This window comes from Oncorhynchus kisutch, linkage group LG19 (assembly GCF_002021735.2).
Source record: "Oncorhynchus kisutch isolate 150728-3 linkage group LG19, Okis_V2, whole genome shotgun sequence".
NCBI lineage: Eukaryota > Metazoa > Chordata > Actinopteri > Salmoniformes > Salmonidae > Oncorhynchus > Oncorhynchus kisutch.
The window spans coordinates 44,002,581-44,028,440 of NC_034192.2; the positions used below are offsets into that span (position 1 = coordinate 44,002,581).

The following is a 25,860-nucleotide window of genomic DNA, read 5'->3' on the forward strand; positions in this document are numbered from 1 at the left end:
GATTATTTAGCGAAACGTAATGAATACGAACCCCTATTGTCAGCTGTTCATATTCAGATCGTCTCCTCAACAATATCAATGATGACAATTTTGTTAAACATTTCTACATTTAAAAATATTCAAAACAAGACCTCATAATCATGTTAGTAGTAATTAGATATAGAACATTTTAGATCATGGGTTTCTGTTAAATGTTTTGCAGCATTCCAACAGATGGCACTGTTGAAATATGGAAATGTTTGTTGGATATTTGCCACCATCACAGTATTGGTGCATTTCCAATCAAACAAAAATACATATTGTGTCAGAGATAGGGTTGTTTAATACATTGGCACCTTTGTTAAAAAAAAGACTTTAAATTAAGTGAAATATGTAAACATATGTCAATTTGTCATTGACACTATTCTGGAATCAACATTCTAAAATGCTGGGATTCATTAATGTCTGAATGTTTGTATCTGTATATAAAAACATTTTTATATACTTTTTGTTTCCAGATCATCTTCAGACTTTAAGACTAGATGAAGTTAGGTAATATTGTATTGTATAAATATTCATAATACTGCCCCTTTAAAAGGCTGGAACTGCAGCACCTCCCCTTTCACACAGAGGATTATGTCATCATGGTTTCCCCCAGACTCTGGACAAATGATGCTGGGAGTCGCTCAGAGGGATTTTTTTCTCCTCTATCGCTCTCTCTTGGCATTTGCTCTCTCCATTAGTGAGGTGACAGTGGCTGGGGGAACGGATGCACTGTCTCCATCTTTTCTCTCTTTCTCTCTCTCTCTCTCTCTCTCTCTCTCTCTCTTTCTCTCTCTCTCTCTCTCTCTCTCTCTCTCTCTCTCTCTCTCTCTCTCTCTCTCTCTCTCTCTCTCTCTCTCTCCTCAGCTAATTCTAACAGCAGGGATGTAGTCCTCTGTCTCTTTCAAACTTCAGCACCGGCTATGCTGTGAACTCCTTGGTGACCGCTGTTGATTCTATTGGGACCTTTTTCTTCTCTTGCTCTTCACTGAGCTTGTTTGAGAGGATCTATACCTTAATGAGTTTGGAAGGGGAGGTGTTTGATTTCGCTCTATAACCTGGTGGAACTACGGGACCATGGCCATGAAGGAAACCATTTTGCCCATCAGCGAGGTGTCCGCCCCGGCCCCGCCCCCGACCCCAGAGGTGGTGGAGCTAAATGTGGGTGGCCAGGTGTACGTCACCAAGCGCTCTACCCTGGTCAGTGTGCCCGACACCACCCTGCACGCCATGTTCGCCCGGTGCCCACCGCGGGAGCTGCCGAGGGACAGCCGAGGTCGATTCTTCATCGACCGCGATGGCTTCCTGTTCCGCTACGTACTGGACTTCCTGCGAGACCGCCAGCTGGTGCTGCCCGACCACTTTCCCGAGCGCGAGCGTCTGCAGCGGGAAGCTGAGCACTTCCAGCTTGGCGAGCTGCTGCGCCTCCTGGGGCCCCGCGTAGGTTCCAAGCAGGGCTCCATGAACGATGAGGGCTGCCACAGCGACATCGAGGAGAGCTCGCAAAGCAGCGAGTACCCCACAGGTCGAACCTCGACTTCCTCAGACAAGAGGTCAGGGTTCATCACCATCGGCTACAGGGGCTCCTACACTACAGTGCGAGACAACCAAGCCGACGCCAAGTTCCGACGCGTGGCACGGATCATGGTGTGCGGACGCATCGCCCTGGCCAAAGAGGTGTTTGGGGAAACGCTGAATGAGAGCCGGGACCCCGACAGACCGCCGGAGAAGTACACTTCGCGGTTTTACCTCAAGTTCACCTACCTGGAGCAGGCATTTGACAGGCTTTCTGAGGTGGGCTTTACAATGGTGGCTTGTAACTCCACGGGAACAGCCGCTTTTGTCAACCAGTACAGGGACGACAAAATCTGGAGCAGCTACACGGAGTACATCTTCTTCAGTAAGTGACTTCTCACCCATTCACTAACATACATATTGGATAGGTGGGTCCAACATGTTTTCTCAGGTTTTAGAAGTATTGTGTAACATTATTCTTTACATTTGGAAAGATTGAACGAATTGCCTACCTTTTCTGACTTGGATTGTACATGCTATTGAAGGTAAATAATAGCCTCTCTCTGTGGTTCAAAGTAATCCCATTACCAGCTTCTGCACTTTCCTTGAGAATAGCCTTCCTGTGTGGTCCAGCAATGACGGCCGCTGACCCCGGCAAACATGGATGCTAGAGTCAGCATGGGTTTGAATACGAGCCCACTGCCCTTTGACTCACCCTTCCCCGTCTTTCAAACACTGTTCTATCTCGTCAATAAAGCTCATGAATTACGTAAAGAATGTGGGACTGCCCCACCCTCCCTGGTTCTCTCATCAGTTGGAAATGTTTTCCAAATCACAGCAGGTAGGTAAAAGAGAGAATAGATTAAAGGGAAAGGTGTGTGAGAGTAACATACAGTTTCATTGAAAGAAGAATGATTGAAGGACCAAAAACTTCTTGAGGGCTGTAGATACAGTGCCTTTGGATAGTATTCAGACCCCTTGACTTTTTCCACATTTTGGTACGTTACAACCTTATTCTGAAATGGATTAAATGGTTATTTTTTTCTCTTCATCAATCTATACACAATACCCCATGACAAGCAAAAAAAGGTTTTTAGAAATTTCTGTAAATCTATTAAATATTTTAAACTGAAATATTATGTTTACATAAGTATTCAGACCCTATAATCAGTACTTTTTTGATGCGCCTTTGGCAGCAATTTGACAGCCTCGAGTTTTCTTGGGTATGACGTTACAAGCTTGGCACACCTGTATTTGGGGAGATTCTGCCATTCTTCTCTGCAGATCCCCTCAAGCTATGTTAGGTTGGGGAGCGTGGCTGCATAGCTAAATTCAGGTATCTCCAGGAATGTTCGATCGGGTTCAAGTCCGGGTTCTGGCTGGGCCACTCAATGACATTCAGAGACTTGTCCCGAAGCCACTCCTGCGCTGTCTTGGCTCTGTGCTTAGGGTCATTGTCCTGTTGGAAAGTGAATCTTCGCCCCAGTCTGAGGTCCTGAGAGCCCTGGAGGAGGTTTTCATCAAGGATCTCTTTGCACTTTGCTCTGTTCATCTTTCCCTTGATCCTGACTAGTTTAGCACTTCCTGCCACTGAAAAACATCCCCACAGTATGATGCTGCCACCGCCACCATGCTTCACTGTAGGGATGGTGCCAGGTTTCCTCCAGACATGACGCTTGGCATTCAGGCCAAAGAGTTCAATCTTGGTTTCATTAGACCAGAGAATCTTGTTTCTCATGATCTGAGAGTCCTTTAGGTGCCTTTTGGCAAACTTCAAGCAGGCTTTCATGTGCCTTTTACTGAGGAGTTGCTTCCGTCTGGCCAGTCAACCATAAAGGCCTGATTGGTGGAGTGCTGCAGTGATGGTTGTCCTGCTGGAAGGTTCATGGTCAGAGGAACTCTGGAGCTCTGTCAGAGTGACCATCGGGTTCATGGTCACCTCCCTGACTGCGGTCATCTCTTGGAAGAGTCTTGGTGGTTACAAACTCCATTTAAGAATTATGGAGGTCAATGTGTTCTTGGGGACCTTCAATGCTGCAGAAATGTTTTGGTACCTGTCCCAAGATCTGTGCCTCGACACAATCCTGTCTCAGAGCTCTACGGACAATTCCTTCGACCTCATGGCTTGTTTTCTTTTGCTCTGACATGCACTGTCAACAGTGGGACCTTATATAGACAGGTGTGTGCCTTTCCAAATCATGTCCAATCAATTGAATTACCACAAGTGGACTCCAATCAAGTCGTAGAAACATCTCAAGAATGATCAATGGAAACAGGATGCACCTGAGCTCAATTTTGAATCTCATAGCAAAGGGTCTGAATAGTTACAGGGACTTGCAAAAGTATTCATCCCCCTTGGAGCTTTTCCTATTTTGTTTTCCTACAATGTCCAAGTTGGTGAAGTGGAATTTAAAAAAGTACTCGATTAAAAAAAAAACTGAAAAGTGGTGCTTGTATATATATTCACACCCTTTGCTATGAAGCCCCTAAATAAGATCTGGTGCAACTAATTACCTTCAGAAGTCACATGATTAGTTAGATTGCACACAGGTGGGCTTTAATTAAGTGTCACATGATCTGTCACAAGATCTCAGTATATATACACCTGTTCTGAAAGGTCTCAGAGTCTGCAACACCACTAAGCAAGAGGAACCACCAAGCAAGTGAGACCATGAAGCTCTCCAAATAGGTCAGGGACAAAGAGAAGTACAGATCAGTGTTGGGTTATAAAACATATACGAAACTTTGAACATCCCACGGAACACCATTAAATCCATTGATAAAAAATATGGCACCACAACAAACCTGCCAAGAGAGGGCTGCGCACCAACACTCACAGGCCAGGCATGGAGGGCATTTATCAGAGAGACAACAAAGAGACCAAAGATAACCCTGAAGGAGCTACAAAGCTCCACAGCGGACATTGGAGTATCTGACCATATGATCACTTTAAGCTGTACACTCCACAGAGCTGGGCTTTACGAAAGAGTGGCCAGAAAAAAAGGCATTGCTTAAAGAAAAAAAATAAGCAAACATGTTTGGTGTTCGCCAAAAGGCATGTGGGAGACTACACAACCATATGGAAAAAGGTACAAAGGTCAGATGAGACTAAAATTTGGCTTTTTGGCCATCAAGGAAAACGCTATGTCTGGTGTAAACCTAACACCTCTCATGACCCCGAGAATACCATCCCCACAGTGAAGCATGGTGGTGGCAGCATCATGCTGTGGGGATGTGTTTCATCGGCAAGGACTGGGAGCTGATCAGATTTGAAGGAATGATGGATGGCTCTAAATACAGGGAAATTCTTGAGGGAAACCTGTTAGTCTTCCAGAGATTTGAGACTGGGACAGAGGTTCACCTTCCAGCAGGACAATGACTTTAAGCATACTCCTAAAGCAACACTCGAGTAGTTTAATGGGAAACATTTAAATGTCTTGGAATGGCCTAGTCAAAGCCCAGACCTCAATCCAATTGAGAATCTGTGGTATGACTTAAAGATTGCTGTACACCAGCAGAAACCATGCAACTTGAAGGAGCTGGAGCAGTTTTGCCTTGAAGAACGGGCAAAAATCCCAGTGGCTAGATGTGCCAAGCTTATAGAGACATACCCCAAGAGATTTGTAGCTGTACTTGCTTTAATTGTACTTTTTTTGTCTTATTTCTGGTTTGTTTCACAATATAAAATATTCTGCATCTTCAAAGTGGTAGCCATGTTGTGTAAATAAAATGATACAACCCCCCCAAAAATCTATTTTAATTCCAGGTTCTAAGGCAACAAAATAGGAAAAATGCCAAGGGGGTGAATACTTTTGCAAGCCACTGTATGTAAATAAGGTATTTTTGTTTTCTAATTTGTAAAACATTTGCAAAAATGTATAAAAAACATTTTTTGCTTTGTCATCATGGGGTATTGTGTGTATATTGATGAGGGGGGGAAAACAATTTAATACATTTTAGAATAAGATGAATTAACTTAACAAAATGTGGAAAACCAACGTGCAACGTTTTGGTATATACCAACATTTTGGTATAGTGTGTCTGGGTGTGAGGTGTGAGGTGTGTCTGGGGAATAGGGAATGAAATGGGGGGGAAACAACCAAGGAAGTGCATAAGGTCAGGCAAATCCTAACAGATTGGAACAGTCTAATCAATACAAATAAATGATGACAAATAGGGGTGTGTGTGTGTCTTTGAGTCTGCATGTGTGTTTCTATGCCTGCACAGGTGTTAATGAAGACAAAATGGCCAGTCTATATATTGACCGTATACAGTTCCAGACATTTTGCTCCCTGACTTGTCACCCTTTTTCACTCTCCCGGTCACATGTCCCTGCTGGTAACAAAGAATTTGGTCCCTTTGGACGTGAAGGCTTTGACAGGAGAGGGGGAGGCTTGATTTTGTCTGTTCATTCTAAGACGAGATGAAGAAACACAGAATATATTTCAGTTTTGTTAATACACCACCAAGATATTATTTTGTTTCCTTTTTAAGCAATGGAGTCAGTACAAGATCAATGACATCTACAACAGAATAAACAGTTAGAATTTTTTATGGAGTAAAATTCTTGAAATAGACCAATGGGGAATGAGTCCAAACCGGTGCTAACATTCAATAAAAAAGATAGAGCTACTTTTCACAAACTATCATGCCAAGATATGGCAGAGAGGGCTCAGAGGCATCGTCTAAAAATCTTCCATGGGAGGTGTTTTATTTTGAAGGAAGCACAGATGCCAACATAACACATGTAGAGTATGCGAGAACACTCCATTGGTGGGGGGCGACATATCTGACATATCAATGCATCTTACCCCACTCCCTGTGAAGGCACATGGTACTGTTTAACACTTTTGAAAGTGCTAGAGGGTGTGAATATGCAGGGGGGTAATGGATGGGGTGACGAAGCAAAAGTGCATCCGAGGAACTCGAGGTCAACGGTAGCCGCTGACAAATGCCTGTCTGGCTCAGAGGTTGAGGAGGCTGTTTCGATTGGGTTATTTTCATCTAAACTTTTCCTCCTCTCGATGGACGTGTTGGCAGTGTTGTACACACTTCTCACTTCTCTCCCCTGAAGGTGATCCGCCTGTGTGATCCTGCTTGGGTCTTGCATAATTCATTAGCTTCTCTGCAACATGGCATTGTATTGATATTTATGAGGGATCAAGCTTTTATTCCTGTGCGATGTTGGAACATCATTGCCATAACAAGCAGATTTTCCCCCTGTTGAATACAGTATAAGCATTGAGCTGCTATTATGCTTAAGGATCGGCTAACTCCTCAACATGTGTGTTAATTGCATTCTGTTGTTGTTCTAAAGATCATTTGATACACTTTTCACGACAAGAAAATGCTAGATAAGCCTATAGGTACCATAGTGGCATGTTACAGAATATTAAATTCCAACAATAACATAATAAAAATGAATCATTTATATTATATTTATATTATATTAACCATGTAAACAAAAATTGTGCAGGCACATTGTTTGTTTGCACATTATGAATATACCGTATTTATGCTTCAAATGTATTCTATACTACAATATCCAATTCAACAATTTTGACTTTTTCAAAATGTTCTTACGTTGCAGCCTTATTCTAAAATTGAAAAAAAACAGAGATATCTAATTTACATCCTGTTTGCATCCTATTTGCATCCTGTTTCCATTGATCATCCTTGAGATGTTTCGATAACTTGATTGGAGTCCACTTGTAGTAAATTCAAATGATTGGACATGATTTGGAAAGGCACACACCTGTTTATATAAGGTCCAACAGTTGACAGTGCAGTGACAGTGGCCTCTATCATTCTTAAATGGAAGAAGTTTGGAACCACAAAGACTCTTCCTAAAGCTGGCCGCCCGGCCAAACTGAGCAATCGGGGGAGAAGGGCCTTGATCAGGGAAGTGACCAAGAACCTGATGGTCACTCTGACAGAGCTCTAGAGTTTCTCTGTGGCGATGGGAGAACCTTCCAGCAGGACAACCATCTCTGCAGCACTCCACCAATCAGGCCTTAATGGTAGTGGCCAGATGGAAGCCACTCCTCAGTAAAAGGCATATGACAGACCATGACAGCCCACTTGAAGTTTGCCAAAAGGCACATTAACCCTTGTGTAGTCTTAACATTCTGTATACTCCCCTTGTCTTAAGGGTACAAAAATGATCAGCCTACACTAAACCCCTAAAATGAAGCAGCTAAATTGAATTTTAAACCCCAAATCTATTTTTCATGAAGAAACAACCTGTCATTCATCACAAACTTGTGAATATCTGGGTTTTCCCTCTTCACAATGCAGAATAATTAGTGGACACCATTCGTTTTTATTACAACACACCTGGCATAATTGTTTTCTTTACTAAAGTAGAGGTTTATTATTATTATTATTATTATTATTGCTAAAGGTACTGTATAGGTGTAAACATACTTTTTTTTTTGCAAGAGATAGCACTTGTATAGCCTAAGAAAGTAGCAGAAATTTGCAGAAAGTAGTTTTGAATGCATTTTATTGAAGGGAAACAATAAGTCTTGAACATTTTTGGCAACATCGTGAAATATTCCTATAAACTGTAGAATGAGGAATTCTACTACAAAATACTAGTCTTCTTCCATTTTTTTTAACCATTGCCCCCACCCACAAGGTGTCGGTGAATGGAAAAAACTCCCCAAATACAGGTGTGCCAAGCTTGTAGCATTATACCCAAGAAGACTTGAGGCTGTAAACGCTGGCAAAGTTTCTTCAACAAAGTACTAAGTAAAGGGTCTGAATACTTTGCCAACATTTCTAAAAACCTGTTTTTAAGTCATCATTATGGGGTGTGTGTAGAATGATGAGATTGAAAAAACAATTTAATCCATTTTAGAATAAGGCTGTAACATAAGAAAATGTGGAAAAGGTCAAGGAGTCTGAATACTTTCCTAATGCACTGTATTAGCTCTAAACTTGCTCTGTATAGATCATTTATTGAAAAGGTGGTGATTGGTCAATTTCCAGCTTGACATTTAATGGCAAGAAAAGTCTAAAAAGAGAGACAATATTGTCTAAGATATATACTGACCATACAAAACATTAAGAACATAATAATATTGACTTGCACCCCCTTTTGCCACCAGAACAGCCTCATTTCATTGGAGCAATGACTCTACAAGGTGTTGAAAGCATCCCACAGGGATGCTGTCCCATTTTGACTCCAATTTGATTTGATGTTTCCACAGTTGTGTCAAGTTGGCTGGATGTCCTTTGAGTGGTGGACCACTCATGATACACACTGGAAATTGTTGAGTGTGAAAAACCCATCAGCATTGCAGTTCTTGACACAAACCAGTGTGCCGTTCACCTACCACCATACCCTGTTAAAAGGCATTTAAATATTTGTCTTGCCCATTCACCCTTTGAATGGCACACATACACAACCCATGTCTCAATTGTCTCAAGGCTTAAAAATCCTTCTTAACCTGTCTCCTCCCCTTCATCTACTCTGATTGGAGTGGATTTAACAAGTGACATAAATTAGGGATCATAGCTTTCACCTGGTCAGTCTATGTGGAAAGAGCAGGTCTTCTTCATGTTTTGTTTTAAAATTAAACTAGGAAGCATTGACCATGATGTCGAACAGCTCCATTTAACCATGTTAAAGAGATACTGCGAGATTCTGGCAACCTAGCCTCTAGCTTACCCCACTGTACCTGTAGACGTCCATTCGCGAACACTAGTCAGCATTGCCTTGTGTAACTACCTCTACCTTCCTTCGTACTGCACCCAGAGACATACAAATAGTATCCAAGAGTTCATCTGAGTCTAGGTAAGTAGAAAAGCTTAATTGCCAGAATATCGCAGTATCGCTTTAAAAGCTTTACATTTTTCAAACCATTAAGTTTAGCATTTACCAGACTTGAAAGCATTCAATAAGAAAGCTTTTTCCAACACTGAAACATCCATCCCAACTCAGGCATTATAGACTTGTAACCTTTATTCCTGAACCAGACTGCAACACCTTACTATTCCCCTTACCATGCCCCTTACCATGCCCCTTACCATGACTCTTACCATGTCCCTTTCCATGCACCTTACCATGCATTAATACATTATACATGCTGTTATGGTTTAGCAATTTCACAATTTGTTTCTCAGACCAAAAATATTGATTGCCAATGTCTCTGGTCTGAAGAAGGTCAATAGACAGAAACGTTGGCAATAAACTAGAATACATATGTGAAATTGTGCAATATTTTGTGTGCAGTATTGCAATATTTGTGCCATATTGTTTTCTTTTGAATTCTTTTGAATCATGTTCCATGCTCCAGCATAATGCAAACTTATTCTTGACATTGTATTCTTAGATAAAACGCATAGCCTTTTCAAGAGCTTGGTTCTATAAGGTTCTATCTGCATTTTTGTCAACATTTAGTAACTGACATAGCCTCGTTCTGTTCTATGTTCTCTACCTATATAGTACTCTAAATACCCCAATTGATGTTATTAAGGTCAAAAGAATAATAGCTAAAAATAGCTGACACCATTCAAACCAATGTGGGTTTGGAATTTTAAAGACAATTATCTTAGGATCATCTTTTTGCAGACATAACCGTTTAGTCTAGCTCCCCTTTATTTGGTTGTAGATTTTCCTCATACACTAGCTGCTATCTCACAGAGACCTTGCACGTACGAACACACACACACACAATTTTGCTCAACAAATCATCATGTTTGTCACGCCTTGGTCATTGTATTTTGTGTTTTCGTTATATATTTGGTCAGGCCAGGGTGTGACAGGGGGTTTATGTTATTGTATTTCGTATTGGGGTTTGTAGTATTTGGGATCGCGGCTGATTAGGGGTGGTGTATAGGCTTGGCTGCCTGAGGCGGTTCTCAATCAGCTGTCAGGTGATTCTCGTTGCCTCTGATTGGGAACCGTATTTAGGTAGCCTGAGTTTCGCTTTGTCTTTCGTGGGTGATTGTTCCTGTCTCTGTGTTGTGTCACCAGATAGGCTGTATTAGGTTTCACGTTCCGTTTGTTGTTTTTGTATTTATTAAGTTATTTCATGTATCGTCACTTTTCATTCATTAAAGGTCATGATTAACCACCACGCTGCATTTCGGTCTGACTCTCTTTCAACGAACGAAGAACGCCGTTACAATGTTCAATTACTTCTAAGGAGGTAAACATCTTTGCCAGGGACATACAGGGAGTGAAAACCCCTAGTCGGTCCCTATCACAGGCCATTGTTATCTACAGCCCTACATATACTGCACACTGCGAACAGTTCTCAAATCTGTTCTCAAATATGTACTGCACATTAGGCCAAGTTCTTCAGCTATATTAATGTCCTACATTTTATCATTGATATGTCTTCAACACATTTATTTTCAATACAGTTTGGGTGGTTAGAGTTCTTGTTTGATTCATAGTCCTGAAGAGTCTGCTAGCAAAGTTCCAACAAGAAGAACAAATAATTCCCTCACATCAGAGATGACGTGGGTTCATCATGATGGCATGGGACGTGGGTTCATCATGATGGCATGGGACGTGGGTTCATCATGATGGCATGGGACGTGGGTTCATCATGATGGCGTGGGACGTGGGTTCGTCATGATGGTGTGGGACGTGGGTTCATCATGATGGTGTGGGACGTGGGTTCGTCATGATGGTGTGGGACGTGGGTTCGTCATGATGGCATGGGACGTGGGTTCATCATGATGGTGTGAGACGTGGGTTCATCATGATGGTGTGAGACCTGGGTTCATCATGATGGTGTGGGACGTGGGTTCGTCATGATGGTGTGGGACGTGGATTCGTCATGATGGTGTGAGACGTGGGTTCATCATGATGGTGTGGGACGTGGGTTCATCATGATGGTGTGGGACGTGGGTTCGTCATGATGGTGTGGGACGTGGGTTCGTCATGATGGCATGGGACGTGGGTTCATCATGATGGTGTGAGACGTGGGTTCATCATGATGGTGTGAGACCTGGGTTCATCATGATGGTGTGGGACGTGGGTTCGTCATGATGGTGTGGGACATGGATTCGTCATGATGGTGTGAGACGTGGGTTCATCATGATGGTGTGAGACCTGGGTTCATCATGATGGTGTGTGACGTGGGTTCGTCATGATGGTGTGGGACGTGGGTTCGTCATGATGGTGTGGGACCTGGGTTCATCATGATGGCATGGAACCTGGGTTCATCATGATGGCGTGGGACATGGGTTCATCATGATGGGGTGGGACATGGGTTCATCACGATGGCATGGGACCTGGGTTCATCATGACAGCAGACTACTTTTGGGGTCTAAAAGCATCTTACAAACTGTGATTTTGGACTGTTATGTCGATTTAAGACAAACGGAAAACCAAAATGTTAATCTATTGCCTTATGGTCTGAGTTTTGCAGAGCGCATCCTAGAACTGTTGTGACACAGTACGATTTGCATGCAGATTTTATTTTGATACTCATTTTTTTTCTGCCATGCCAAGCAAAACGCCAACAAACACCGACCTAGAGGCATGACAGAGAAGGTTGTTTTATGCAGTGACATTCTTCAACATAACCGTTATTGATTGAGAGGGTAATCGTTTAAATGTCACAGATGCAACCCTGGGACAATGACAAATGTGGTGGGACTCCCGGCACGACTAGCCAAATGATGGATTTCGTCTGAGGTCAGGTGACAGGCGGGCAGGCCACCGGGTGGGAAGTTGGCTTTCACTTCCGTTCGCTCACTCCCTAAACTTCACACCATTTCCCCCGCTCATCAACATTGCGAAGTGAATGATGCATTCTCCCAAGCGTTGAATGAGATTATATGGCCGTCTTCTGTAGATAACAAACCTACAGGGTTTTTCCTGCTTTGTGTGGCAATGCGGTTTCTCAACTAAATAAGGCTTGCAATCCCTTTCATTAATTTAGATAAGCATTCAGGGTAGGCTATGAGACAGGTAGTTGATTCTCCATGCAAAACAAATAATCCCATTTCCCAACAGCTCATTTGATTAGCTATTGTTGTCCTATGGAATTGTACTTGAAAGAGAGAAGGAGAACAATAGGATCGTTTATACCATGGAATTGAGAGAGAGAACAACAGGAGAGTTCTCAGCTGCATACCAAAACAAGTGTCGGAGCTGCCATTTTGCTGAACAACGAAATACCAAATTCTAATTTTAAGCGCTGGAGATTTTTATCAAGCAAATGCCAGTGGACTACGATGGTCTTTATCCGCCAAAGTCTCATTAATTAGGCAGAAAGCTGTCCGATAACACGCCTGAAAGATAATGACAGTGGCGGCAGCCACTTTGCCTGTCGTTTAAGTCCAGATAGACACCAGGAATTTAAGTAGTCATGACCAAGTAGTAGAGTCATTGTGGACTCTACCGGACCATGAAAATGGACACAGATGGGGATGTTCCATGTGCAAGATTAGGAGATGGAAGCATGAGTGAACACATATGTTTACACCATTTCCATGTGCATTATTTCTAGGACATTGTTTTGCCCCCAGAGAGAATACTAGCTTGTGAGGCCATCTGCTCCCCCAGACTTCCACTACAACACAGGTTGTGAGCCTATGCGTGAACACATTAGTGCTTAGTGCTTTCATTGGAATTGGATGTTTACTAGCAGGATTTTAACTTGTTTCGATAGCCATTGCTACGACAGAGTACATGTGCACATTGATTTACAGATTACAGGCGGCTTTAGTCTTTAATCTGTGTAAGATAAATGTTGAACCATAGTACTTAAAAAGTTAACTGCCACCTACCTGTCTGGAAACACCTTGCTGAGAATGTACTGCAAGTGAAATTCAAATTCTCAAATAGGAGGATAAAACCATCCTCCTCTTCCTCAATACACCAGTCTTCACTGACAGACATGTATTCAACATAATGTCTATCGTGCTGAAGTACAGAAACAACCTGTATGTTGTGCCCTAAGGCTTGGCCATGCTCCTGCTCTGTCTCTGTTTAGGCTGAAGCCATTTCCCCATGGCTATCACCGCAACGGAATCTTCATCCATTTTTTTTATTCCATACACTTCCTTTCTTTCCCCAACTCACCCGCTGAGAGATAGGAAGACCTGCATTTCAATTATAGATTGGTATCACACTCAACTCCTTCTTTTCTCAAATCCCTTTTCACTTGACAAAGGCCAAAACCTGCTCCATTTTTTCAGTCTCTTGATGAGGCCTCTGCTTTCCCTTTTGATACTTTGCCTCTATTCAATGAATTAGTCAGGTGGACTGAACATTCTGACCATCTTTAAAATCATTATATCTCTATATTTGTGTTCTTTATTCCTGCTATAGAAGTCTGTTATCTACAATTGTTTCATGTCATATCTCTTTATTTCAACCATTACGCAAATGTAATTACTGTGATATATTATCCACAATATTTCTTTCAAAACATTCACTTCATCCCAAATCTCAAACGCAATGTTTTTATTTATTGTAACCCATATTTTACCCTTAGTTGACTGAGAACCCATTCTCCTTTACAGCAACGACCTAGGGAATAGTTACTGGGGAGAAGAGGGGAGATGAATAAGCTAATTGGAAGCTGGGGATGATTAGGTGGCCATGATGGTATGATGGTCAGATTGGGAATTTAGCCAGTGGTTAATGCTCCTACTCTTACATTAAGTGCCATGGGATCTTTAGTGACCAAAGAGAGTCAGGACACTCCTTTAACTTCCCATCTGAAAGACAACACCCTACACAGGGCAATGTCCCCAATCACTGCCCTGGGACATTGTGAGCTTTTTTTTATCTGAGGAAAGAGTGCCTTCTACTGGCCCTCCAACACTAGTTCCAGCAGCATCCAGGGACCGACCAGGATCGAACCCTGCTTACCTTCAGAGTCAAGCCAGCAGTGGGCTGCAGGGGTGTTTGCTGCTGGCCAGTGTCGAATAGGGAATTGCATTCAAATGATGTGCTTTTCCTTTTTCACTTCACTATTTGCTTGAGAGATTATTATTATTTATTTTTCACATCTCTCAGGATGGCCAACTGTTGTTCTGAGAGCATTCAGCTTTCCTACCTTCTTATTAAGATTCACCACTGGCTTTTCAACATAATTGCACCTTTCATTCTTAGCGCACATCTACAAGTACTGTAATTTGCCTCCATTTCTTGGCTGTGCACTCAATGAAGCGTTATCGGGAGCACTTATATAATGATTTGTTCAACACTTGATTAGATAATAGATGTCTTGCTTAGCCGTTGGTGTGCTTTCTCGCATATCTCACTTGTCACCGGGGCTATTTTTGGATACGGTGTCCATTTGTAGAAGCTGGTCTGAAAGGTTTTTGAAGTGTCAAGTGCTTCTTAACCAAGGAATCATGCTGTCATTATATGCAAATCAAGTATTATATGCATTATATTCAAATCAAGAATGACATTTTAAAGTGAAAATTACAAACTTTAGAAGACTTTTTAAACCTAGAATACACTTCAAGTTCGCATTCCCCGCTGTGCAGTAAAATTCGCAGTAACAAAAGGGATCAAATTAAAATCCTACATCTGTACTATGAATCACTGACTTGTATTATTGTACTTATGTGATTATCAAACCTTTCACCAACCTTTTATCTACCTTTGGCCCATAATTAGCTGAGTCAGTGCTGTTCCTCAAAGTTACAAAACAAATTGGCCTACCATTTTATTTTTAGGTCCTTTACATTCTCAATGTCCCAATGTCATCGGAGAAGGGCGGTGGCATCAGTTGTCCTATTTCAATACTGACTGATACCCACCTGGTTAGCCTGTCCCCACTGTCCCCAGGGCTCAATGATTATTGTGCAGCCCTGACAAAGACTGTCCCAGAGAATCGATCTGAAACACGAAGACTCAGCAGGGAGTTATATGGGAGAGCTATAGGAAACAAGACCCTTTATTGGGAGGGTTGAGATTGGACTCAGTTCGATAGTAGATCGCCAGTTTGTCCTTGGATGTGAATCTCGGACACTTTGATTTAGGTGTGGTTTTGTACGTATTGCTATAACACTGTTCTGATTGACATGACAGCTGTCCTTTCCTATTAAGATAACCCTATGTCCTAAAGCATAAGACTAAATATACAGTTGAATAATTGTTTTCATTGGTTGTGGTAGTGTTATTAGGTTTTACTATGTGTTATGCAAGCTTTACCAAGGTGTTGTATTACCTTATTGACAGTGTTAGGAAAGCCATATGCAAACATATCAACTGTTACAGAAGTAGCTAAAATGTGTCAGTTGGCCCAAAATATTATTCTTATGGCTGAGTTTTATCAAACCTGCTATAGAAATATCTATGCGTCTTTGATTACATGCACTATATTTTATTTTACACTTCAGTCATTTAGCAGATGCTCTTATCCAGAGGTGCCTTCAACTACAGTAGCCAGTAGGTAAAACAATCATTAAAAAAAAACTTTCAGCAAAATAGCTGCTATCCAATAACACTACTGCCTATGCACATACTACTCTTATTCAGAAAACTGGAACATCTACCGTAGAGTGGTCTACTTGCTATTAATTACAGTACCACAAACCATTCTGCATTTTTATTTGAGTTATATGAAGGTATGTTAACACTCTATGTTCCTGATTTAATACTGTAATGTGGTTTTGATTGAACAGCATCCCTAAGCCTTATCGAGATAGACTACCATCTGCTTCAGAGAGTGTGCCAAGACCCTTCAAGAACCATTCCACACAAAAGCCCATTGATGACTGCTTGGCTGTACAGTAATAGAGGCTTTCTCTTAGTGAGGTAGTAAACCTTGATTTCTCTATTCACCTGAACTCCACTTGTCCCTATTGAAAAGCGAGGAAGGCACATTTTCTGAAGGGATAGTTTTGTCTGTCACCCAAATGGCTTCCTATTCCCTACATAGTGGACTACTTTTGACAGGGGCCCTATGGGCTGCACATAGGGCATAGGGTGCCATTTCTGACGAAGCCTTTGTCGAACAAGATTGAAGAGGTGAAGAAGAATTCAAAGGGAGGGCCTTACTCCTCTTATGACATGCTATTTGTCTAATGGAGTTGCATTTTCTCCTCTGATGTACTGGCTCTCTAACTCTACTGAACACTCTATTAGCTTGACTTTAGTTGTCTAAGCATTGAGAGTAAGTTATTTATGCTCTATTTCCAAATCAGATGGGAGACAGTGGGACAGAACATTCTCTGCTTTTTTAAAGGCCCAGGGAACGTTCTACATCGACTGACCCTCTCTGCAGTCTATTGTATTATTTTCCCGTTGGTACCAGTGAGAGCAGAGAAAGACGGTAAAACCAAATCTGTCAACGATACGATTCAATTTAAAAGAGATTAACCATGTGCCATAGGCTATAGTTGAGCAGATGCGTTTGTAGGATTTCCACATATGGGCAGGGTTGGGTAGGTTATTTTATAAACGTAATTCGTTACAGTTACCTGTCCAAAATTGTAATTGGTAACATAATTTTTGGATTACCCAAACTCAGTAACGTAATCTGATTACATTCCGTTACTTTTAGATTACAACCACTATCTGTAAGGCGTAAAAAGCAAAATGAAAGATCAGCAGTGTGATTCACATTAATGCACTATGTAGATATCAATAATAAGTGATATCCCTGTCGCCGTAGACTAAACCACTGCTGTCATCCTTACCTCTAAGTGTTTATTCAAGTTGGATAATCTTTGGATGCCGACAGCAGTTGCACCATTGGAAGACATAGCTTGGACTGTAGCCTACAAAAACCTATACCTGCTCTTGTCCTGTGATCCATCAAACACATTTGGTGTGTCATCATAGTGGCCCCTGACTTGTGGTCAGTCTCGCTCAGGTGGAACAAACTTAAACTTGCGTCTTTTTTGAATGCTGATTTGAAAGTCATTGAGAAAACAGAGAAGGGTAAAAAAATATATATATATCTGAATTTAAAAGTAATCCTCAAAGTAATCATCTAGTTTTTAAAAAGTATCTGTAATCTGATTACAATATTTTTGCTGGTAATTTAACGGATTACAGTTACCGTTTTGTTGCATTCCATTACATGTAATCCGTTACTCCCAAACCGTGCATATTCCATTGGTTCGATTATTAGTCTTCTCTATTCAGCAGCATTTGCTTTTAAAACTAGGTTTTTCGCACAATTGTATTTAGAAATTTACAAAAGGAAAACTGCAGCCACAACCGGCCATACAAATATAATCCATAGATGGCAGGTCCCATTCAAATCAAGACTGGCAGGCATTGCTCGTGTACCCATGAGTTTAACAGTCAAAGTGCCAGGGTAAGAGGTTACAAATCCTTCTATGGATTATATCTCTATAGCCACAACACAGCAAGCTGTTCTATATTTGGCTTGCCTACTTCCCAAATTGCAGCCTTCTCAACTGTAGGCATACTGCTGACTGCCAAGATAAAGGAAAGACCTGAGTAAATTAAGGATACAAAGTATATGTTATGGAATGGGGTGCATTTCCTGGCATGGTTTAAGGCCACTTGTAGAATCTTTGCCAAGGCTCATTGAAGCTGTTCTGGCAGCTCGTGGTGGCCGAACACCCTATTAAGACACTTGGTGTTCCCTTTATTTTGGTAGTTACCTCTATGTTCTTGTGATACAATTTAATCCACAGTCATTTTTTGGGAGAAAGCCCCTGTATTAGCGTGTGTATCAGAGAAAAAGAGAGCTGTAATTCCCAGTTTTTCTTGAGGTAGAAACATCTCTCTCCACACAAAGAAACTACATTGTGGGATGAGTGATCTAGGATCTAAATACTATGTCATGCGTTTCTGTGGCAGAGGCAGTCTTTGTGAATTGTAGTCACTCAGGATTCCATGATGTGTGGCGTCCCTGGGAGCTGGGCTGCTATTCCTATTAGTGAGATAGTAAACCAAATTGGAAGCCTTTGCATTATGATGCCTTTGAGGTAAATCACTGATTCGCAGCCTGCATGTGTTTTCTAATATGGGCATGCTGTGACCCACACAAACCCCAAGGGTGGCTGACATTTGAACACAAGCCACCGCTGCTGTTGTTTATGTAGATAATTGTTGTGTTGTTTTTGTTTAGATGTGCAGTGGGTAGCGGGGTGTAGTAGCGTTATCTCTGTATGTTTAATATTTGAGACATACTGTACACAGACATAATTGGCTTTGCTGAAATGCTGCCTCATGTTCTGATGCTATAAAACCAGGAGTTGTATTTAATCAAAACCATTCTACAACAAACCTGCTCTGTGGGACATCACAAAATACCTATGCTACAAAAAGACACCCTTTCACTGTCAGCATTAGTTATTTCACCTCATAAACATGCTCTAATTTATCACAATTAAGCTAATTAGCTAAATATGAGGCTCAGTAACATTTCTATTTTCCTGCTGGGATTGATTTTGAGCCCAGCTCTGATGACATTTGCCTAATAAACTCCTCGTTTGACCATAGCAACAGCTTCAGCAGAAGAATCCAGTTGATGAAATAGCTAGGCCTGCCCACCTGATGTTATGTTCTGATAGGCAATCTCAGAGACTGTCATGATTGACAACATCCTATAAAATGAAAGCTGCAGCCAGATAACCATCCATATCTCTCACATCTTACTGTCAATCATCTTTGACTGTGTTAAATTGGTGGGAGTCGCTAACTGCCGCAACAGTATGAAGCTTTGGTAACCATTACGAGATTTGGTTCAGCTTTAAATGACGTTCAGCTTTTAAACGCTTCATGAAGCCTTCATAAGTGCTACATGAATGTGTTACAAAGCATCTATAACCGTACAGTAGGTCCTGCTCTATAAATGTGGAATAAATGTGTGACATAACCATCAATGTCAAATGTGACATAACCCACTGCTTAATAAAGGCTTTATATATCATATTAAACTGATGCTTCACAAAGCATTTATTACCTTGTCATGCATCTTGGTAAAGCATTGCAATACCAGGATAGTGGGTTAGATTCCCGGGACCACCCGTGTGTAAAAATGTATGCACCCTTGACTGTAAGTCGATTTGGATAAATGTAATTGTATTACTCTAAACCCTTTCTAGGTTGGCCCAACCTCTTTCCCTCTTGGGTGCATAGTCAATATTGGACTTGACCTCAACTTACAACAAAATGCAGTTTGACACACACTCTAAAGTGCAGAGTCATGCACAGCAAAAAACATTGGTAGGGCCCTTTAAAGTCTGTATTTATCTTTTGCATAATTCCCTTTTTTCCCATATTCTGCTTTTGTTTTCCAGGTTTCGGATTTTCAGTTTGTTCCATTTTTTTCACACTTTTTTAAATAGAAAAACAACATATTTGGATTTTCTTGGATTTTCTGTGTTCACAGCAATGCTTAAATCAAAACAGATGACCACTTTTGAGGTCTGGGAAAAATCTAAGAAACTTTGATTTTTGCTTGTAGCTGCCTTTGTTTCAGTGTGCATGCCCTGTTTGGTTAGCGGTGTTTCGATAGCGCAGTAAGCTCACATAATGAGTTGGCAAATCAAATGCCCACTTGTGGTGCCACTGGACAGTGACAAACTAGTAAATAAACCTTTATTTGTTGTCATTTAAATTAGTTTGTAGTATTTATATGTGTTGAGTTAGATTACAAAGCTACCTCAATCGTTAGATCAAATAATTTCGGTGACTTCACAGCAATTGCTAGCTAGCTAACAGGTCTGACAACTTTCTTTGTTGTTAGGTTGGAACCAACATGCAGTACCTCCAGCAGGCAGAGAAGCAAGAACCAATTGTCAGCCAACTCAGGGACAAGCTACACTATTCACAGTGTAATATTCAATGTAATTGCATTGCTGGACTTTTTTTAACTTAATGTATTTGTATTGTTTTAAAAAATAAAAGGAAATCTGGTTTAAACTGGTCTTTAATATTTATTTATTTGAGCAGTTAATGATAATTCCTTTAGACTTGATAGTAAGCACAGTGCCACGTGATATAGAATCTTTATGGAGGTGTTATGAATGACCGAATGTGTCTCATTTCAAACAAAGTATTAATGGACACCACGTAAAGTGTCGATAAATAGGCTTTTAGCGTTCTGCTGATTTCTGAAGGTTCTCTCATGATCAACAGGTTACTGTAGTGTGTGAGAGGTATTTAGATGGGTTGATGGACCGGCGAAATGTGTGTGTGTGTATGTGTGTTTCAGAACCAAGATGATTTGAACAGTCCAATCTGAGACTACCTCACCAGGTATTCCTCTGCTGTTCCCATGCTGGAGACCAGGGCTTGATTACAACCCGTTAACAATGGTGCCAACAGTTTGTGGCTGATCTTTCAGCGGGGGAGTGGGTGAATGTGTCAAAGACCTGTCTGGGCCCAGGACCCCACGGTATGGCTTGTTAAATTGTTGTGTCAAAGACCTGACTGGGTCCAGTAGTGCACAGTATGGCTCATTTTTGTTTTGTGCGTGTTTGTGTGGTGAGGAACATGTAACTTGGTTCCAGAAGACAGACACTTACAAATTCTTTTAGATTAGGGGCCTTCATCAAGGTAAGTGTTTCTTGGTGTGACGTCGTCTCCAGGCTATTGCACACACAGTATATACTATAAGCCTTGGATATCAACCATTCAAAGTTGACCATAGTGAGAGTGACCATTGAATTCTGTAGGAGTGACCTTACTGAGTAAAGTATTTGTCATTGTCACTACTTAACATAGTCAAAAAGTCATAATTATTGCTAAACCCTGCCCACTTCAACAATTTATCTTCTTAAAATGTTATTTTAAACCTAACCCTAACTCATGAAGACCTTGTTTAATGTGTTGGTCAACCAGACCTTCTGTGCATTTGGGCAGAAGTGTCTGGGAACGAGATGAGGTGAACCCTTTATAAAGCATTACATACAGTTATAGATGCTTTGCAAAACATTTATGTAGTGCTTAGGAAGGCTTTATGAAGCCTTTATAAGCTGAACGTCCTTCAAAGTGGGACCAGAGATTTATAGGCCGCCAATGTATGCATTCATAAAGCCTTTAAGGCAGCAACATAACACATTTATCTGCCATAGGCTGGAATTAATATTATGAACAATGGCAAAAGATGTTATGAAGCTTGTTATGATGTGTGCTATAGATGACAGGCACATCTGTTATCAAATGCTGGTATGTCTTATAAAACTGTTATAAAGGCTTTATGGATGTTAACACATTAACAAGCAGTAAGTATGTATGGTTATGTATGGCAATCAATAGTCAACAGTGTTAATGAGTGGCTCATTTCTAGCTCCCAGGATCATCTTATGTAGTCAGTTAGCTGGCAAATCTTATGTCACGCTGAGCTGATTTAGAACCCAGTAAGGGGCGTGCTTGCTGAGGTCTAATGGACTCCTGGTACCCTCAGAGGCAGTGTTTTATTGACAGGCCAACCGGAGAACTGGGCAGCTCTCGGATACTATTTAGGAAAATAAACAACAAACAATGTTATTTAAGTGATTTATTTATTTTCTACAAATGTGTATTCAAATTGTTTTTACAGTAAATTACAGTGCATAATCAGCTGACAATGAAAATGTTGCGTGACATTATCTATTTATTATTTTCTGCAACTGTGATGTTTTGGTCAAAAACATTTTGTAATCTACTGTACTATGCTTCAATGGTTTTAAAGCAATGGTCCTTCCTCAATGGTTGACTTCTTCAAAATGCATCAATTGATTCATGCAGTATAGAGTAACTGCAAATGATGGAGAACATAGTTCCTGGTTCAATCTTTAGCAGTTGTTGCTGAGGAAGCTGTTTGTCACAGGCAGGGAGCAAAGGCCAACTGCTCTCACTGCTTGCAACTCAGCTGAACTCCTTTTAGTTTAACATACTGACTTAACACTTGGGTGCACTTTTTAGTGCTCCACTGACAGGGATTTCATGCTGGGTGCTGAGAGCCGTTAGCCATCTTACTGTAACCGTCCTTGTTAATGCCTTGGGTCTGCAGCGTGCGGAGAGAGGGGGAGAGAGATTGGCTCAGCTAAGAGCATTTCTCATTACATTAGCTTGTTGCCTGACTAACTGTTGTGGTCGTGTTTCCAACTCTGACTGTTCTACCTTGGGGGTGAATTATGTAACATGAGAATATTATTGGAAGAATGTGCACATGTTATCTCATCTTCTTACAATGCAAGACTGGAAGATTTAAGATAGCCAATACAAAAGCCCACTAAAGTTGTGAAAAGTGTCCCCCATAACGACTACTACTGTGTGGAGAAATCTATCGAGGATGTTTTTGTTTGTTTTGTTTTTCCCCATGGGACACTTTGCAGCTACATTGTACAATCATGTCTCTTTCTCAGATAGCAGAGGATGTATTGTGGGGGACACTTTGCAGCTACATTGTACAATCATGTCTCTTTCTCAGATAGCAGAGGATGTATTGTGGGGGACACTTTGCAGCTACATCGTACAATCATGTCTGTTTCTCAGATAGCAGCGGAGGTATTTTGGGGGATACTTTTAGCTACGTCGTACAGTCATGTCTGTGTCTCACTATTTTTGTCTCTCACTCAGATCTTTTTTTTTTTCCTGAAAAGTATTTGCATACATTGATTTAAGTAGTTTATGGAAAATATGAAAGATTGTGCATAGATAGAATGTATGCCAAATAGTCAAGACCTTGGATAGCTGCATTTCTGACAGTGTTTCCTTAACCTATCATGGTTTTGCCCCAGCTGTTCCACTTATTTGATCTATTCCAGTAATACTGTAGCACACCTGATTCAACTGGTCAACAAATTAACAAGATGAATCAGGTGTGCATGTACTGTATTGTATTCTACTGTATTGTAATAGTTCAAATAAGTGGAAAAGCTGTGGGCACTCATGAAGAAATTAGGGGAAAACAGCAGCATGTCATACACATGTGCTCCCACTCGGTGTCTCAAGATGTGACTGACCTTGTTTCTCTGCTGTTTGTTTGGCAGGGCCGGCATTGAAGACCGTCTCCCCCAAGCAAGACTGTGAGGAGCGCAAGCAGGACAAACTGGGCACTGACAAGGGCAGCGAGAGCGGCACGTCCCTCAACGAGCTCTCCACCTCCAGCTCCGAGACCCACTCCGAGGCCACCTCACCCCAGGATGGTCCCAACCTGGGTGGGGGAGGCGGCGGGGGATCCGTGGCCCCCTGTGGAGCCCTCCAGTCCGTCTCCCGGCAGCCCAGCACCCTCACCCTGGGGCGACCCTCCAAGAAGGGCTCGTCAGTGCAGTGGATGCAGCTGCCGGATAAGCGACGCAACAGCGAGCTCTTCCAGTCGCTGATGGGGCGTGAGGGTGGCCTGAGTAGGAAGAAGAACACGGAAAGACCCAGTGCAGAGGAAGAGATGAAGCAGTGCATCCAGGACTTTAACAACATCAAAATCCCACAGGCTTTCCCTGAGCGCAAGAGGCAGTGGCAGTCCGAACTACTTCAAAAGTACGGTCTATAGGGGCCACTTTCTATTCCCATCCCCATTCCACATGTGGTAGCCATCTTTGTTTGGATTCCCTCTATTTTGTCTGGTTTTAAGTGCTATGATTCCTCTAAAATGTCTGACAGTACAAATTAAGTTAAAAGGATCATCAACCAACTGCTGTTTTTGTGAAGGGAGGCCAGGTTGGTAAGCACATGCATTTCAGGGGCATGTTAAAATAAGCACAGGGGATATCCCCTTTTCTGGTATGTTGTCTCTTAAATTCTAAATTGCAATGTAGATCTCTCATACAAGCCTCAAAAGTAAAAACTGTGTGACTATGTGAAAAGTATTTTGGCTAATTTCTTTCTTTGACACCTTCAGTGACATTCCCACTCCCCTCCCTATGGAATGGATTGAAATAGTTGTGAATGTAGTTGAATGTTGTTAACGAATAAGAAAAAATTGATACACTGTATACCACTAAAGACTTAATTACAATTTATTGAATTATCTACAGAGAGAGAATTATATGTGTTCGACATGTGAATTGTTTAAGAAGTTTTGTATTTCCAGATAGTGGGAAGAGTGGAATATGTCCTTTCAGTATCTACCATGGATGTCCTTTGGTGTGTTTTACTGTTGTTGTCCATGGTCAATGTGTGAGTAACAAGGTTTATTGCTATTTTTTTTGAATAATTCTACAATAAAATATAATATCATGTTATGACACTTTTCAGTCCAGGAACAGGCTTGATCAGTGTCAAGGAAACCATCTCTTCATGTAAAAATCCTTCAGTGCCGGGCTAAGAACGGTGAAGATGATTTCTTACAATCACTCTAGATAGATAATATTGTGTGCTGAGGGCCAAGCCTTTTTTATACAGTGTTAACTCCAAGCTGCTTTCTCTTGCTCACCCAATAACTTACGGAATTGACAACAACAAAAAAGCTGATTACCGAGCAATGGAAAAGTCTGTTTTTTTGTTGAAAATCATTTATCTAATAAAAGTGTTGAGTAAAGATGAAACAGCCGCTGGCTTTTTATACACCAGTTATTTTGTCCGTTATTTTGTCCGTTTTTTATTGCCAAGGTGAGAGGTTTTGTTTTAAAAGGAGACCTTTTGTTTTAAAGACATTCAATAAAATGACATGTTATGAACTCAACGAATTACACCACAAGGCAAAAATCTAAAACAAATCCATGCTTAGTGAATTTAAGAAAACACTTTACTCAACAAATTGCTTTGACAGATGGAAATATGGTGGCGATTACATAAACACTTTGACTGTTTTACGTTTGCTATTTGAATGAGAAGATAATGAGCTTCAGAGACTGAACATGCTCCACTGAGTTTAACCCCACTAGTCTGAGTTGTCCCTATCCAAGGTGCTGAAATGATCATCTCTTAGTCTCAAATGAGATTGCAGGTGTATCACAACAGGATTGAAGAAGTGATGTTTTCCCGTCTTCTGCCAGGGACTAAATGTCTGAAAATGGAAATGTGCACAACGTTTTTAGACAATTGATTATTTCTCTGATGGTTGAAGAGAAACTGAATCTGAAACGGTCGGATGTGCTGTATTTATCAGAAACCAATATGGGCAATGTTGGAGGACTTCCTCCAAAACAGCCATGGTCCATCCCTTGGGATAAAAAAAAAATCTGTTGCCAGTGTTAATATTGTTGCCATGGTAATGCTGAATGTGGATGGGTCCTCCAAACACAATGACAGCCACTCGGGTAGATAGAGGCGTGTGATGCATGCATAGGCAAGTAAGTTATCTTACATTCAGAAGTCCATGTCAACTGACACAATAGTTATTATTGAACCACAGGAAGACATTATTGAACCACAGCAGTAATTATGAGTCTCTCTTGAATCCATCTATCACTGTGACTGACAAAGCATGAGCAAGTCCTAGTGAAATGTATTATTCATCACAGTGCCTGTGATAAGAA

At 41.2% G+C, this 25,860-nt stretch overlaps 1 protein-coding gene across 1 annotated transcript; it reads left to right on the forward strand.

Moving 5' to 3' along the window:
* The first annotated feature begins 642 nt into the window (after positions 1-642).
* Positions 643-25,003, forward strand: LOC109865016 (BTB/POZ domain-containing protein KCTD8). The gene is made up of 2 exons (XM_020453125.2): positions 643-1,921; positions 23,434-25,003. Exons 1-2 carry the CDS (start codon positions 1,099-1,101, stop codon positions 23,931-23,933), a joined length of 1,323 nt encoding a protein of 440 aa, XP_020308714.1. The 5' UTR covers positions 643-1,098; the 3' UTR covers positions 23,934-25,003.
* The last annotated feature ends 857 nt before the right edge of the window (positions 25,004-25,860 follow it).